The sequence below is a fragment of the Antechinus flavipes genome, chromosome 2 (genome assembly GCF_016432865.1).
Source record: "Antechinus flavipes isolate AdamAnt ecotype Samford, QLD, Australia chromosome 2, AdamAnt_v2, whole genome shotgun sequence".
Classification (NCBI taxonomy): domain Eukaryota; kingdom Metazoa; phylum Chordata; class Mammalia; order Dasyuromorphia; family Dasyuridae; genus Antechinus; species Antechinus flavipes.
This window is the reverse complement of record NC_067399.1, coordinates 657,684,695-657,702,748: the sequence shown is the minus strand read 5'-3', so window position 1 is coordinate 657,702,748 and position 18,054 is coordinate 657,684,695. Positions and strand designations below refer to the sequence as shown.

The following is an 18,054-nucleotide window of genomic DNA, read 5'->3' as shown; positions in this document are numbered from 1 at the left end:
TAGGCACAATTTTACAACTCTTTGGGCATATTTCTCCAGGATGGTTGGACCAGTTTACAATTGTACCAACAGTACATTGATGTGCTAATTTTCCCTCATTCCCTCCAGTATTTAGCATTTCTGATAACTATAAGATAGCACCCAGAGTTGTTTTAATTTGCATTTCTCTAATCACTATTGATTTAGATCATTTTTAGAGCTTTGAATTCTTTTGAAAATTGCCTCTTTCTATCCTTTAACCATTTATCAATTAGAGAATGACTCCTAGGTTTATAAATTTGATTCCATTTCCTATATATTTGAGAAATGAGGCCATTAACAGAGAAATTTACCCTTAAAATTTTCAATATTACTTCAAAGTTTGTGATATCTTTTAGTATAATGTGGTTTCCCTGATTATCTTTTTAAATTAAGTCTATTTTTGCTTTTGCTTTGTCTGAGATCAGGATTGTCACTCCTGCCTTCTTTACTTTAGCTGAAAGATAATAGATTATGCTCCAGCCCTTTATTTTACTTCTGTATATGCCTTTCTGTTTCAAATATGTCTCTTGTAAACAACATACTGTTGCATTCTAATTTCTAATCCATTCTGCTATCTGCTTCCATTTTCTTGCTGAGTTCATCCCATTCACAATCACAGTTACGATTGGTAACTATTTCCTTCCATCCCATTTTCTCCTGTTTATCCTCTCTCTCTCCTGCCCCTTCTCAAAAGTCTCTTTCCCTTCTGACTATTGCATCCCTTAATCCACTCCTCTTTTTTATCGTCACTCTTTCCTTCATATATCTGATCCCTGTCCTGCCTTATTTCCCAAATAGCTAACATAGATTTCTGTACCCAACTGAATATGGATATATTATATATGTGTGTGTGTGTACGTGTGTGTGTGTATGTGTGTGTGTGTGTGTGTGTTATTCCCTCTTTAAACCAATTCCTACAAGAGTGATCAAATATTGCCTACAACTGCATCCATTTTACCTTCCACTATAAAAGCTCTGCCTAAAATAATTCTTTTCTGAGAAAATTTTCCCTATTCTACTCTTCCTTCCCCTTTGTCCCTCTTTCACATTCCATTTTTTTTAGATCGTCCCAACAAAATCAACTCAAACTCATATTCTCTCTCTATGTAGACTCCTAAATATCTGATGATGATAAAGTTATACTCATAGGAGTATAAATAATTTGATTTTATTGAGTCCCTTATGATCATTCCTTCATATTTACCTTTTTTATGCTTCTCTTGAGTTTTGTGTTTGAATACCAAATTTTCTATTTAACTCTAGTCTTTTCATCAGGAAAGTTTGAAAGTCTTGTATTTCACTAAGTATCTTTTTCCTCCAAAAAATTATACACCAAAAGATTGCTGAGTAGATTATTCTTGGTTGTAATCCTATCTCTTTTGCCTTCCAGAATATCATATTCCAAGCTCTCTATTCTTCACTGCTTTAACATAGAAACTGCTAAATCTTGCGTGATCCTGACTTGTGGTTCCACAATATTCGAATGGTTTCTTTCTGGTTGCTTAAAATATTTTCTCCTTGATCTGGGATCTCTGGCATTTGGCTATAATATTCCTGGAAGTTTTCATTTGGGGAAGTCTTTTAGAAAGTGATCATTGAATTCTTTTCATTTCTATTTCATTCTCTAGATCTAAAGTATCAGGGCAATTTTCTTTTATGATTTCTTGAAATGTGATACCTAGCTTCTTTTTTATCATGGCTTTCAGGTAGTCCAATAATTTTAAAATTATCTCTTCTTGATGTAACTTCTAGATGAATTGTTTTTCTAATGAAATATTTACAATTTTCTTCTATTTTTTCATTCTTTTACCTTGGTTTTTAATATATATCTCTCTGTGTGTATATATATATATATATATGTGTGTGTGTGTGTGTGTGTGTGTGTGTGTGCGTGTGTATAGAGATATAGATATAGATATATAGGATCCATTAGCTTCTGATTACCCAATTCTAATTTTTGAGGAATTATTTTCTTCAATGAGGTTTTATGCAACTTTTCCCATTTTGATAAAATGTTATTAAGGATTTATTTATTTCAGTATTTGCACCCTTTTTTTAAAACCAACTTGGCAGTTGTCTTTTCATAATTGTCTTCCTTGGCTCTCATTTCTTCTCATTTCTGCTTTTCATTTTTTGATTTAATATTTCCTCTACTATTTTTATTTGATTTTGAAAATCATTTGAACTTTCCAAGAATTGTTTTTGGACTTTTGTCCAATTCTTTTTTTTTTTCTTTAACACTTTGCTTGTAGTTGTTTTGACTTCATTGTCTTTTTTTTTTTTTTTTTTTGAGTTTCTGTCTTCATTTTCCCTTTCACCATCCTAGATTTTTCTAGGAAGGCTATATTTTTGTTTGTTCATTTTCTATTCTTTTTCTTGATTTTAAACTCCATGTTCTCTTCCCATTTGGGGAAAGGGGAACACTATTCCAAACTTCAGGTTTTTTCTCACTGTTTTTTTCAGAGTTAATCTGGGGGAAATTGGAAATTTGGGGTATTTACAAGGATGTATGATCCAAGTACAGTCATTACCTTTCTGACCTGTTCTCTGGCCTTTACTCAGAAAGGTAAGTTTAGAGTTGAAATCAGTACCTTTTCTCAGAATCCCTGCTTCCTAGTGACCAAAAATGCCACTGCTGCTCAGGGTATCTCTTCCCTCTTAACTGAAAATGTTCCTCTCTACCCTTTAACTGTAATTCAAAAATGTCTGGGCAATGAAATTGTCAAACAATGTCTGGTCCCATGTCCAACACTAGCATAGGTGGCTCGTTTAACTTTTTCTGATCAGTTGCCACACTCCTTTACCAGTTTTTGATTTGAGAGTTCCCAAAGTTGCTTCTATTTTGCTATTTAGTCCCACCATTGGCATTGTATCCATGTGGCCTATGGGCCATCCTCTAGCTCATGTCATAGATCTCTTCCTCTACCCTCCTAAGTTACCTTGGGCTAGAATCATGTCTCATGCTGACCTTTTGTTGGCTCTGCCATTCCAGAATTAAATTTGAGCCAATATTTTAAAGTTATTTAGAGGGAAGTGTTAGGAGAGCTGAGCTGAGTGGTTACTCCACTATTTTTGTTCTGCCTTCAGAAGTCCTTAAAGCTTTCCTAATCTCAGTTTTCACATCTATAAAATGGGGATAATGAAAACCCTTATTTCATAGGGTTATTATGAGTATGAAATAAAATAAAAAGGCAAATATTAAAATACAACATAAATTCTAGATGTTAATCAACATGAGCTATTCCTACTTGTGAGACAGTAGGGCACAATGATTAGAAGGTTGATCATCTAGCCCTGATTGACAAATCACAGCTGTGTGCAAGTTATTTAACCTCTCAATGTGCTAAAGCTATGAGATTCTAAGACAAGGTGATGGTCTTCACTAGTGGATGGAGTTTCCATACCAGGAGTTTCTTGTACTGATGAAATTGAGCACATATGCATGGTAACTTTTAGATTAAGAACCTGGACTCTAGAAATGATTTGTTTAAGGACACATTGCAAGTCAGGGGAGAAGTCTTAGAAAAAGGAAAATTAATCATGACTTGCAGACCAATAATCTTGACTGTAATTCAATAAAAATCAACTACCTGATTTACATGGGTTTACTTGGTAAATCCTTGGGTTTTAGCAAAAAAAAAATAAAAAAAACAAGAAAAAACAACCAACTTTGTGAATTTTCACAATTTATTCATTTGTTTGTTTCCCTGATTTTGTTTTATATGAATGTAGTGCTTGAGATTTTAAATACAAAACAATTAAATTCAAAAAGCATTTATGTGCTTTCTATATAGATAGCTCTGGGAATAGAAGAGGGAAAAAACTGTGTCTGAACTAATAAGATTATATTCTACTGGGGGATTTTGTTTTGGAATTTGACCAGATGTGTGATTTCATCAGTGAGAGGAATTCCCAGTGTAGAGACTCCCTCCACCAACATAGATTAGCAACTCATCATACAATTTACAATCATCTGAGTTGCCTGAGTCAACTAATTGCAAACTTGAGTAGCTTCCAAACTTCATCTGAAACTGCCATCTCCAAAATTACCAATGCTCTCTAATTGCCAAACCTAATGGCCTTTCCTAAATATTCATCTTTCTTGACCTGTCTAGGCAGCTTTTGACACTATTGATCACCTCCTCTTCCTGAATGCTCCCTCTTCTCTAATTTTTCATGATATTGCTCTCTCCTCGTTCTCACCTTGGAGGCAGGCAGATTCAGATTTATTTTTTTTTCCTCTGACACACACCGGCTGATCTAGAGTTGACTGCACATTCACAGGTTCTATTCGCAAGATCTTAAGCTATGTCATACCTATTAATAGTGAGTGTCCCTTATGAGTGTCATGGGATCCATTTATTTTCCCCTTCTATTATTGCACCTGGTGGTTTTTATTTTTATTGCTTCCAAGGAAATAATTCCATGGTATAAATATTGCTGTTGTTCACTCACTTTTCAATTGTGTTTTGCTCTTTTAGATTCCCATTTGGGAATTTCTTGGCAAAAGTACGGGTGGGATTTACCACTTCTCAAGTTCATTTTGTAGATGAAAAAATTGAGGCAAATTAAGTGAAGTGACCTGTTCAGGATCATAAAATTAGTAACTACATTTGAATTCAGGAAGATGAGTCTTCTTGACTCCAGGTTCAACTGCCATATAAGTTATATTTACACATACACATGAATTACTAGGAATTATTTATGTAGAAGTAAAAAGATCTCTGTGTGTGTGTGTGTGTGTGTGTGTGTGTGTGCATATGAATATAATCTCCCTAGTCCCTAAATCTTCTCTCTCTCAACTTCCTCATGACTGTCATAAAAACCCAGACTGGTACACCCTCCTGTCACCTATAACTCCTCACTCTTACTCCACATATACAATTCATTGTCAAATCTTGTTTCAGCTTCACAATGTCTCTCATATATGTCCCTTCCTCTCCACTTACATAGACCTTAGACTAGTTCAGACTATCCTCATCTCTCACCTGGATTATTACAATAACTTCCTATTCATTTTTTTTCTGCCTCACCATTTTTCTCAATCAAATCCATCCTCCAATCAGATGCAAAGTGATTTTATTTAAGCTTAGGTCTAACCATGTTACAGTGCTATTTAATAAATTTCAGTGTCTCTGTATTTCCTCCAGGATGGAATATAAAACCTCCTTTGTGTATTTAACTTCTTTCCCAGACCTGCCTTACCTACCTACCTACCTTAGTAGTCTCCTTCCTTCTTATTCCCCTCCATGAATTTTACAAACTGATGAAAGTGATACTTTTATTTCCTGCAAGGTGGCTGTCCATCTCCCATCTCATTGACTGGATCCATATTTTTTTAAATATCTTTTTATTGATAGAACGCATGCCAGGGTAATTTTTTACAGCATTATCCCTTGCATTCATTTCTGTTCCGATTTTTCCCCTCCCTCCCTCCAGCCCTTCCCCCAGATGGCAAGCAGTCCTTTACATGTTGAATAGGTTACAGTATATCCTGGACACAATATATGTGTGCAGAACCGAACAGTTTTCTTGTTGCACAGGGAGAATTGAATTCAGAAGGTATAAATAACCCGGGAAGAAAAACAAAAATGCAAGCAGTTTATATTCATTTCCCAGTGTTCTTTCTCTGGGTGTAGCTGCTTCTGTCCATCTTTGATCAATTAAGGCTCTCTTTATCGAAGAGATCCACTTCCATCAAAATACATCCTCAAACAGTATCGTTGTTGAGGTATATAATGATCTCCTGGTCCTGCTCATTTCGCTCAGCATCAGTTCATGTAAGTCTCGCCAGTCCTCTCTGTATTCATCCCGCTGGTCATTCCTTACAGAACAATAATATTCCATAACATTCATATACCACAATTTACTCAACCATTCTCCAATTGATGGACATCCTTTCATTTTCCAGCTTCTAGCCACTACAAACAGGGCTGCCACAAACATTTTGGCACATACAGGTCCCTTTCCCTTCTTTAGTATCTCTTTGGGGTATAAGCCCAGTAGAAACACTGCTGGATCAAAGGGTATGCACAGTTTGAGAACTTTTTGAGCATAGTTCCAAATTGCTCTCCAGAATGGCTGGATGTGTTCACAATTCCACCAACAATGTATCAGTGTCCCTGTTTTTCCACATCCCCTCCAACATTCCGCATTATCTTTCCCTGTCATTCTAGCCAATCTGACAGGTGTGTAGTGGTATCTCAGAGTTGTTTTAATTTGCATTTCTCTGATTAATAATGATTTGGAGCATATTTTCATATGTCTATAAATAGTTTCAATTTCTTCGTCTGAGAATTGTCTGTTCATACCCTTTGACCCTTTATCAATGGGAGAATGGTTTGATTTCTTATAAATTAGAGTCAATTCTCTATATATTTTGGAAATGAGGCCTTTATCAGAACCTTTGATTGTAAAAATGTTTTCCCAGTTTATTGTTTCCCTTCTAATCTTGTTTGCATTTGTTTTGTTTGTACAAAAACTTTTCAATTTGATATAATCAAAATTTTCTATGTTGTGGTCAATAGTGATCTCTAGTTCTTCTTTGGTCATAAATTCCTCCCTCTTCCACAGGTCTGCGAGGTAAACTATCCTATGCTCTTCCAATTTATTTATAAACTCATTCTTTATGCCTAGGTCATGAACCCATTTTGACCTTATCTTGGTGTACGGTGTTAAGTGTGGGTCAATGCCTAGTTTCTGCCATACTGATTTCCAATTTTCCCAGCAATTTTTGTCAAATAATGCATTCTTATCCCAGAAACTGGTGTCTTTGGGTTTTTCAAACACTATATTATTAAAGTTATTGGCTGTTTTGTCCTTTGAGCCTAACCTATTCCATTGATCAACCAGTCTATTTCTTAGCCAATACCAGATGGTTTTAGTAACTGCTGCTTTATAATATAATTTTAGATCTGGTACAGCTAGGCCACCTTCATTTGATTTTTTTTCATTAATTCCCTTGAAATTCTTGACCTTTTGTTTTTCCATATGAACTTTGTTGTTATTTTTTCTAATTCATCAAAGTAGTTTTTTGGGAGTCTGATTGGTATAGCACTAAATAAGTAGATTAATTTAGGTAGTATTGTCATCTTTATTATATTTGCTCGCCCAATCCAAGAGCATTTAATATTTTTCCAGTTGGTCAGATCAGACTTAATTTGTGTGGAAAGTGTTTTGTAGTTTTGCTCATAAAGTTTCTGATTTTCCCTTGGCAGATAGATTCCTAAATATTTTATACAATCAGTAGTTACTTTAAATGGAATTTCTTTTTGCAACTCTAACTGTTGGGTTTTGTTAGTGATATATAAGAATGCTGATGACTTATGTGGGTTTATTTTATATCCTGCAACTTTGCTGAAGGTGTAGATTGTTTCTAATAACTTTTTGGTAGAATCTCTGGGGTGACTGGATCCATATTGTCCCAATGTCTGGAATATTCTCCCTCTTCACCTCTGCCTCTTAACTTTTCCTGCTTATTTTTTCAGCTCAAATTCCATCTCCTTCAGGAGGCCTGACCCAAGCCCTACCTCCAACTCCAGCTGTTAGTCAAATCAACAGGCATTTATTTAATGCTTACCATGTTCCAGATACTGTGTTACTGCTGTCCCTTCTGAGATCACCTTTAATCTACTCAAGATAAACATCATGTGTACGTAGTTATCAACATTTTGTCTCCACCATTAAAACAGAAGAGGATATTTTCACTTTTGTGTTTCTATATCCAATGCTTAGCACAATGTCTACTACATACAAAGAGCCTAATAAATGCTTCATGATGAATTGAATGACTATGGTCACACAATGGTTGGTTACACCAATAAAATCTAAATCAATTAGTCTCTCTTCATATATTCCCAATTTAACCAACACCAACAAAATGTAAGATAAAATCTAAACTTTTCAGTTTCATCCTCAAGATGCCCCTCGATGTGTCTGACCTACCTTTCCAACCTTGTTTCATAATGCTGCTCTTCATAGGTTATATGTTCTCGTTACCTGGGATGCTAGCTGCTTCTTGAACCCAACATAATCTGAACTCTTAGGCTCTCTGAGCTAAAATGGATCCCAAAGTCAATCTCTTCCTATTTTCAGATGAGGATAGTGAGACATTGAGCACATACGCAACTTTTCCAGAAACACACTGCTAATGTCTGAGGCAGTTGGTGAACCAAAGTAGAAGGTCCTGCCCACCATTATCATGGCACCTGGTTCATGTTTCATTTCCAAGTCATGAAATTTCTCTCTTCTTTTGGGGTCACAGTCTACAGGAAGGCTTCCCTGTTCCCCTAATTTTAAGCTTTTTCTCTCCTTGTTTTAATCTCTTTTCACCTTATCTATGTTCCTTTACATTTATCTATGCAATGCTACATCCTTCCATCCAATAAAATGGAAGCTCAAGAAGGTAATATCTTGTTTCTGTCCTCTGAATCTCCACACAGACCTGCACAAATATAATAGGTGCTAGGTAAATGACAAATAAACAGAGCTGATTAATTATTATGAGGCATTGAGGTAGCACTGTATATGGAAGGCTAGATTTGGAGAAGTGAATTTCTGAATTCAAATACAGCCTCAGACACTCACTAGCTGTGTCGGTCTGTGCAAGTCACTTAAGCTCTGTCTTCATGTCTAAAGTAGGGATAATAATAGCACCAACCTCCTAGTTTTGCTGTAAGGATCAAATGAGATATTTGTAAATCTAAAAGATAAATGTTATGATTGTCACCACCAACACCAACACCACTATTACTACTATTATTCCTCTTAATAATACTATTACTACTTTCTCCTTCTCCTCCTCCTCCTCCTCTTTTTCCTTCTCCTCTTTTTCTTCTTCCCTCTCTTCCTCCTCTTCTTCTTCCTTCTCCTTCTCCTCCTCTTCTTTTTTCCTCCTCCTTCTATTATTACTATTACTACCACCACCATGATTACCACTAGTATTACTTTCATCAATATTTTTAACAAGTTTCTGATACCTTTCCATATTTTTTTAAATTCTCCTTCAAGGAATGAAGGGAAGAATAGAGAAATTGGACCCATGAGTTCATTTGTATAGAGAACTTCCACAGGAGGAAACTCCTTCACCCAAAAAAGGATGGCACATTCTCTGCAATTTATAGATTCAGAAAACAATTCAAAGCCCTGAGAGAATAGGGAAGCATCCAGAATCATACAGCTTTTTTTGTAGCAAAAGTAAGATTTGAATTCATGTCTTTCTGGTTCCCCAGCTGACTCTCTAATAATAAAATTAATATTCCTAGCTGACATTTTTTTTGAGATTTAGGTTCTGCAAACTACTTTAACTTCATTATCCAACTTGACTTTGCTCCAAAGTAACGCAGGCCGAACTTAGACATGGAGGAGCTGGAGTGCAAGCCTGCCTTTGCCATTGTGATGTTGGCCAGGTCACCTAGCTTCACAGAGTCTTGGCTTGTATGCAATGGCCACTAAGGTTCAGTCCGGCCATCGATCTCTGCCCCTCTAATTGTTCTGGAGCATTCTCTAGCCATCCCCATTCATTCCTAGTCTGAAGGCTCGGCCCGATCCAGTTAGTATTCCTTGGAGTCTGCCCTCACCACTGTGATGATCCAAAGAGCAGAGGAGATAGGGTGGCTGCCTGCCTCCCCCTTGCAGAATGAAAACTTGGGTTTTAAAGGAAAGCAATCATCCCAACAGTCAGAGCTGATTCTTTCTTCCACAGCTGCTCGGTTTTATAAAAAGCCAGCCACAAGGTGAAATGGGCAATCGATACTTTTAAGGGTTCTCTAAAATTAGGAAAGTGTTTTTTCTCTTAACTGAAACCAGATTATCATCAGAAATAGCAGTCATCTCATCATTGCCACACATCCAACAAAGCATCCATCTTCTCTCCCCTGTAGGTCACAGGCTGCTGTAGTCAGAGTTTGCCAAGCCAATACTATCCTCCCCTATTTCTTTTCTACTCCCCCAATATTATTCTAAAGAGCTGCCGGAAAAGAAGGGAGCATTCAAAACTACAAGACACTCAGTGAGCATTTGCCTGAGGTACTGTGCCACAGAAGTTCTATAATCATCCAGTGAATCAAACACAGAGAAATCACGCTGGAAAGAACCTGAGAGCTATTGAAAAGAGTCTGGGCTCAGCAATTCAGTTAGAAAGATGATGGAGTCCCCTTTGTGATCAGAAAAAGAAAATGAGTCTAAGTTATAGGCTTAGAACCAGAAGGAAATTCAGAAGTCATCCAGTCCAACTATCTCAATTGACAAAAGAGAAAGCTGAAGTTCAGAAAGATAAAGGCTTAGAATTGCAAAGGACCTTGGAAGTCATCCAGTTCAACACCTTCAAATAACAAGAGTCAGAAATCAAGGCTCAGAGCAGTGAATGAGATTTGGGGGATTATTCAATCCAACTCCTTCAACTGAGATAAATGGAAAATTAACCCCAAAGCAGAATAATCAATAAAGCAGATTATTCCATGGTCACACAGACAGGAAGTGACAGATATACAATACAAACTTGGTTAACTATATTACAGGTGATCATAACATAAATTGGGGAAACATAAGTTGTGGGTTACCATGGACAGAAACCATACTCTTAATGATGGTAACCATTAAGCCAAGCATTTAAGCTGATGATGATGATGATGATGATGAGGCCCATTCATTGACCAAGTGTCAGTTTCCTCATCTCTAAAATCAAGAGTTAGGCTAGATAAAATTTAAGATTGTACCATGCATTACCCTTACATTTCTCTCAGATCTCTCCCTCTTCCTCTATCTACCCAGGATCTACCCTTGTTAAGCTCAAACCTAGAGTTGAAACTTTAAAAAATTACTTAAACAAAAAAAATGGCACAGGAATCAGAACCAAACTCTAAGATTAAGGCTATAATAAACTGTACAACTTAGAAACAAAGACCCCCACATTTTAACAAATGTTAAAATCCAAAATCCAAATTCGATTTGGATTTTTCCAAACAAAGACTTCCCTTGTTCACAGACTGGGACATGGTTTTGTATCCAAGTTATCCAAAATGGAATACTTTATTCACATGAAGATTTTCTCTAGATATTATGAATGAGTCAAGAAACCTAAAACATGCATAGCATTTCTGCCAATACAAAAGCAGATGGAAATATAAAACAGAACATATTGTCATCCTTCACATTCATACTTTTTAACCCTAAGGTTGGAAAAAAAAACCTATCAGAGATGTCTATAATATCTCTGTCTTTGTCACTCCCTCCATAAACACACATGATTTGTGGGTAGACATATACACATTAAAATGAAAATTTCTTCTCAAAGTAACTCATGAATGACCTTGACAGACCTTCAACAAAAAGGAGCATCTGACAGAAATGTTTTTGGTTTTAGAACCAGAAAGACAGATGTGGAATATCTTCCCTCTATGAATGACATATATTTGCCACTTTATTTATTTGTTGGCCAAGAGACTCCTGATCAAGGGCCAGACTAATCATATGTTAATATCATAGAAATCTGTCATATATCATATATAGTTTCAAAGAACTACCAATTAATATTAGCATATTTCAACCATTCACATAAGCACATCTGCTGAACTAATCTATAATTTCACACCTGAAAAGTCACATCATTTCTAGCTAATATGTCTCAGCCCATACCCTGATAATTACCAAATCATGCAGATGACACATGCCTGGGATAAAACTTTCATTTCACTCAGTCTTTGCCTTTTGTGGAACTTCAAGATCAAATGTCCTCAAACACTTTTCATTCATATCACAATATTCATTGAAGATCTGAGTAAATATGCAGTGATTTTATAGAACTTGACATCAAGATGCCAACAACTTTGCCCATTGGGCAACTAGTCTACTCCTAACATGATGTTCCATAATATTTCAGCTATGCAATATACTATGGTACATTGTAAAATGGGTTAAAAACCATCAATTGCTATCGCACAAACTGGATCATGTATAATTTGTCATAGTGTGTGTGGCAGAGAGAGAGAGAGACAGAGAGAGAGAGAGAGAGAGAGAGAGAAAGAGAAAGAGAAAGAGAGAGAGAGAGAGAGAGAGAGAGAGAGAGAGAGAGAGAGAGAGAGAGAGAGAGGCTTTAGAGAAAACCTGAAATAACATAAGAAAATAGGCACTTACATTGTCCATGTATTCTGAGAGCAAGTCCTGGAGAGCTTGTCGGATAGAGTTACACTCAGTGATGATACGTTCCCGGTGAAAGTCCCGTGTGCAGGAAGAATCAGCCAACAAAGCTGCCCCACTGATGATGGCCTCTAAGCGCTTCTCAAGTGAGGGACGGATTTTCTCATCACTCACTGTCAGTGGATCCAAGATTACTAAATTCTAAAAGAGGAGAAAAGTTTAGATGGGTTAGAATGCTACAGCCATTTTATAATTTCCTTTTTCAAGAAGATAACATATGTTTTGATGTGGATCTTTCAGATACACGAAAATAGCCTGTCTTCGAACACCCTAGCTCTCCTGAAGGCTTATTTCAAATATTATCTCTTACAAAAGGTCTTTCCTGATTCCATCATTTGCTAGTGTCTTCTGAAATCACTTAGTATCTGTATTCATTAATCTGCACACAGATATCATTATATTCTTGGTAGGACATAATCTCAGAGGTAGAGGACTATGAATATGGAACACTGAAAATGATGGCAAACTTTTTCAATAGGCCGATTTGTTTTGCTGATTTCAGTGCTTATTTAATTCATTTAATTATTTATTATTTGATTAGTATAAGAATGGTTTTCTGTGAAAGGGAGAAAACAAGCATACATTAGGAAATGAAAGTGATATAAAAAACAAAAGCTAGGGATAGTAACTAGATCTGTGGCTTCATTAATCTAGAGAGGAACCAAATCCTTCCCCCATCCCTTCAGGTAGATATCTTCCCTTTAACTTAATATCTTCAAGAGCTGGCTGGAGCAATGAGATGTCAGTCAATAAACATGTGTCATATCAGCCACTATGCTAAGTGTTGTGGGTTCAAAGAAAGGTAAAAGGTAGTCTCTGTTCTAAGGATCTCAAGGTCTACTAGAGCAGACAACATGCAAACAACTAGTACAAACAAGCTCTAAACAGAATAGATTGGAAATAATGGACCAGAGTCAAATAGACAATATATGTCAGAGGGAGGATTTGAAGTGGAAACCAATAAAAAACATTTAGTTCTTTTAAACTGTATTCTCACTGAGGACAGGAACTATTCTTTTAGTCTTTGTATGGCCAGTTCATAGGATACACTCAGTAAATGTTGACCTGACTCGAATACATGTTGCTCCTATACATCATGCCTTTGAGCTTCAATTTACTTTTGAGGGGGTTGGATGAGATCTTCAGAGATCATTTAGTCCAAACCCTTCATTTTATAAAGTATTTGAGGGAGGAAAAGAGAGCAGAAAAGAACTATTTTATATGTAGTACTTTATATACAACAACACTTAGACATTTGGGACACCCTGCATCTCATTTGGCTTCATAACAACCTTGTGAATTAAAAACTTTAGATATTATTATATTCATTCTACAGATGACAGATTAAAAACCCTGAGGTTTTACGTGACTTTTCAAAGGTCAACAACAAGATGCCAAGCTGAGATTTGGACCTAAGTCTTTCAATTGCAAATCTGGGCCTGAGATTCGAAATATCCTACAATTAATTGGATGTTTTTTCATTAATAGGATTATAAGCTACAGAGCCAGAAGGAATTTTAGAAGTTAATGCATTTTACTGCTGAAGAAACTGAGGTTTCAGGCATTCAAGTGGCCTGATGTCATAAAGCTGGGAAATTACAAAACTGAGATTTGAGCCAGTTTCTCTGATTCAGATTTGAAACTCTTTCTATTTTGCCATGTCATTTTCCTTTCCTTCTTTTCATTCCCCAGTTCTATTTCCCTTATTTTTAATATGTCTCTCCATTTGGACCCCTACATATTAATAGACTGAAGAGATAGATGAAGAAACTAGTTTATAAAATCTCCTTAGGAGAGAGGAGGTAGTTGGAAAACAACCCCTTTCATTTTTGCATTCATCTTTTATCTATTTATATTCTACTAAAATAAAATTAAAAAAAATAAAATATTAAAATAAAAAATATATTCTATTTAAATAAAATCTTCTTGAGGGTTGAGAGTAAATAGGAAGTCAGACCAAAAGTCAGTCAGCAATAGACTGGCAAAGATTTTAAAGTACTGCACCTATGGGACAGATGTTATTCACTCATTTGTTTCTAAACCCACCCCTTTGTTCCATCTGCCCCTTGCTCCTTGATGGTTTCTGTCAGTACAAACTCTCCACTTCAGTGCTTAGCAGCAAAAATTAAGCCCATTAAAATCACTGAAAATGGCCCTCCAATGCAATTTTGCCATTAAGAAGGGGTTCCAAGAGACAATCAAACTGTTCCATTACTGCTCAAATATAATTAGAAGATGTAATATGGAAATGAAAACTTTTCTGTTTCCATATTATGGGCAAGATCATACCAGTTCACCAAGTTCCAAATGTCTTTCCATTGAAGTTAGTGTAAAACAGAAATCAGAACATCTCCATTCCTTTCCATCTTTAGAAATAGCCATTTACCAGCAACCCCAAGGCCTTCCAGGGCCAGCAGGGGCCATCTAGGGTTAGATATGATGAATACTGACTTTGGGCTAGATTACATAGATTTCCATCCTAATCTTTATGTGGTAATTACTTCTGTGACCTTATCCCACTATGGGGTGAGAGGAAGAAGGAACTAATATCATGACTTATTAACCCTGATTTTTAATTTTATTTAAATTATTTGTAATTTTTAATTTTTTCAGTTGAAAAAGTATTTTGATAGTTGTCTTTCAATATAAATGGTTTCCTTTGTAATCCTAGGTTTTGTTTTCTGGTTTGGAACAGTTAAAAAATATTCTGAGAAGTCCACAGGTTTCATGAGATCATCAAAGAGGTCCATTGTACACAAACTCACAACACACACACACACACACACACACACACACACACACACACACATCTTAAGAACCACTGAGTTAGATAATTCCCAAAATTTCTGCTTTTGGCTATAATTTCACAGGATCTCAGACTTGGAAAGGCTCTTAATGGCCATTTAATACAGTTTTACCTGAACTAATATCTTGAAAACATCCAAAGATCAGTCATTTAGTTTTCTCTGGTATATGTCAATGAGGGAGAACCCAGGACCTCCAAAACCAGTCCATTTTACTTTGGGACAGCTCTAATTTCATAGGAAGAGTATCCTTAAATGTAGTCAAAACCCATATCTCTTACATCCCTCCTCCCTCACCCCTTAGCTCCTACTTCTGCTCTCTGGGACTAAGCAGCACAAAATTTTCCACAAATCTGAAGACATCTATGTGTCCCCTCTTAAACTTTCCCACTTCTAATTACATCTATCCAATTTCTTTAATTGAAACTCATGTGCCATGATCTACCTTCCATTCCGCCCTGCTGGGTCACCATTTTGAATGATAGGATGAGCACTTATTAATCTTTACTGAATACCAACCACTGGGCCTAGTGTTGGGAATACAAAAGTCAGTCCCTCCCCAAAAGGAGTTTATATTCTAATAGAAGGAAATAATACATAAAGGAGAGATGGGTTTTGTGGTGAAATTTGAATGGAACATAAATAGAGGCAGGTAGGTGATGAAGTGGGTAGAGTTACAGTCATCTCCCTCAAGAAGACTTGGATTCAGATACTTATTAGCTATGTGACTCTGGACAAGTCAACTAACTCTGTTTGCCTCAGTTTCCTTATCTGTAAAATGAGCTGGAGAAGGAAATGGAAACCTATTCCAATATCTTTGCAAAGAAAACCCTCCAAAAATAGGGACAAGAAGAGTTGGACACAACTGAACAAGGAAGGTGAATGGAACCACAGGGAAGGAGACTGATATATTTTTCTAGTAACTATGACAGTATTGATATAATTAGTACTAGAAAGTGGGGGAATGGCAGAGATCAATAAAAAGAGTATACTAAGCCACTTGTCTTGTGTAGTTTTTCTTATGTGGTAAGTTGGGTAAAACAAAGTACCTGTTATAATCCAGTTAAATATTGTCTTTGCAGCCTCAGCCTTAGTGTAGCACTTAGTACATAGTAGGGGCTTAATAAATTAGGATGGTATTCTTAAAAGGGAAGAAGAAAACAAAAAGCTGCTCTAGGATGCATCTGGTGTCAGTGTAATTGATAATACTGTTGGCTCAAATCATCAGACTCAAGAAATTTATCTTACTAGCCTTAAAGGACTTTCCAAGTGCTCAGTACTTTATGTGACCACCTGAATTCAGTCCATGTCTCACCTTCCACTTTTGTACCAGCTGCGCATCCTCCCTTAAACTATATTGCCTTTCTTCCTCACATGTACTCAAAATCTCTTAGCTTCCTTCAGGCTCAGCCTCCCTCTTAGAGGGAGTCTTTCCTCATTTCTTCTCCCACCTTAATTTACTTATCTTTGGACATGTATTCTTCTAGCACAATGTAAGCCCCATAAAGGATGGGAAGGGACTGTAATTTTTGTCTCTGTATTCCCAGTTCTTGAAAAAGAAACTTAGCATAAAGGGGGAAGGATTGACCTTGAAATGGGAGAAGTGGGTTCCAGGCTTGCCTCTGAAACATTACTGCCTTCGTGACCAAGAACAAGTAAATTAAGCTGTTAATGTCCCAGATAACTCAGAGATTTAACTGCAAATATAAAGACAAAAACATGTTCCCTTATCTTAAGGAGTTTCTGTTTTAATAGAAGAATTGATTTGCATTGGTGGAGAGAAGTCTGTTCACTAGAAACCACAGCTCCAACACACACACACACACACACAAACACACACACACACACACACACACACACACACACACACACACCGAGCTTTGCAACTGACAGTTACATAATAAATGTTAGCTGAATTTAATCAAATTGAATTACTTTTACTTGTATTTCATGTTTGTTCCCTTAACTCCTAGTTCAGACTCTGCCTAAAATCATTCAACAGGTACATACAATATATAGGCATAGTGCTAAGTGTTGGGATGTAAAGAAAAAGAGAAAGCAGTCCCCCTCCTCAAGGAATTTCTATTCTAATCAGGAAAACAACTGGTATATAAGTAAGTAAAATAATGAACCTAATACTTTCTTCCTACTGTTGACCTCACCCTGACATAAAAATGGCTCCTCATAAAGGAACCAGATTTTTCCTAACTAGAGGCAATCAAAATAAGGGAACCACTGACTCACAAACAGGAACAGAACTTAAATAAATATCATTTTTAATACTGCCTTCCACAGATGCAGAAGAAAGTTGATTTTGAGGCAAGGAACCCGGGTTTACATCTCCTCTCTGACACAGTCCCTGTGACTTTGGGTTGATTACTTCACTTTCCTATAAAAAGATTAAATGCCCTTTGTAGTTCTAAATTGGTGATTCAGAACTCTTCCTCCAATGCTTTCTCGTAAAGAGGCCCTGAGTTGCTGAAACCACTTTCAAAAGATTTTTAGCAGGCCCTACCGAGATGGGAAGACTTCAAATATGGGTGGTGTGTGATAAGTAAGAATCAGACTAGCTAAGAATGGAAAGGCTTGTCACTCAGTTAGTTATAAGTGGCGTTTGTTGGTGCCACAGGAATTCCCAAAGACCCTCTGCTAAGTAACAAAGGGGTTGCCTAGTGTCAACAGATAGAGTATGCACAATGGAAGAGTCAGAGATACTTGCGCTCTTTAAGTTTTATTAAATTAATATCATAGTGTATATATGGATATTTTATGCATATATATACATAATATACATGTAAATATACATGTATTTGTATGTGTATTTTATCATGGTAAGAAAAACTATTTATTAGCACTTAGAATACAAGTTAGTAAATGGCTTTATTCCATGTATTGTTATAAGCAAGACAAAGAAAAGTATCAGCACACAGAAAGAAGTGTGCTTAACTGGATTTCAGAATAAGATAGTTCCCAGAAATATCTATAGTATTCGAGAGAGAACATGGGGTAGTGAATAGAGAACTGAGTTTAAAAT

The 18,054-nt window shown here is 36.3% G+C and overlaps 1 protein-coding gene across 1 annotated transcript in view; it reads right to left on the bottom strand.

Moving 5' to 3' along the window:
• CTNNA3 (catenin alpha 3) overlaps positions 1–18,054 on the bottom strand; it is a 1,962,241-nt gene that overhangs the window by 1,493,812 nt on the left and 450,375 nt on the right. Inside the window, exon 7 of the mRNA XM_051982587.1 lies at positions 12,154–12,357. Within this exon, the coding sequence (XP_051838547.1) occupies positions 12,154–12,357 (204 nt within the window). The remainder of the gene's footprint in view (positions 1–12,153; positions 12,358–18,054) is intronic.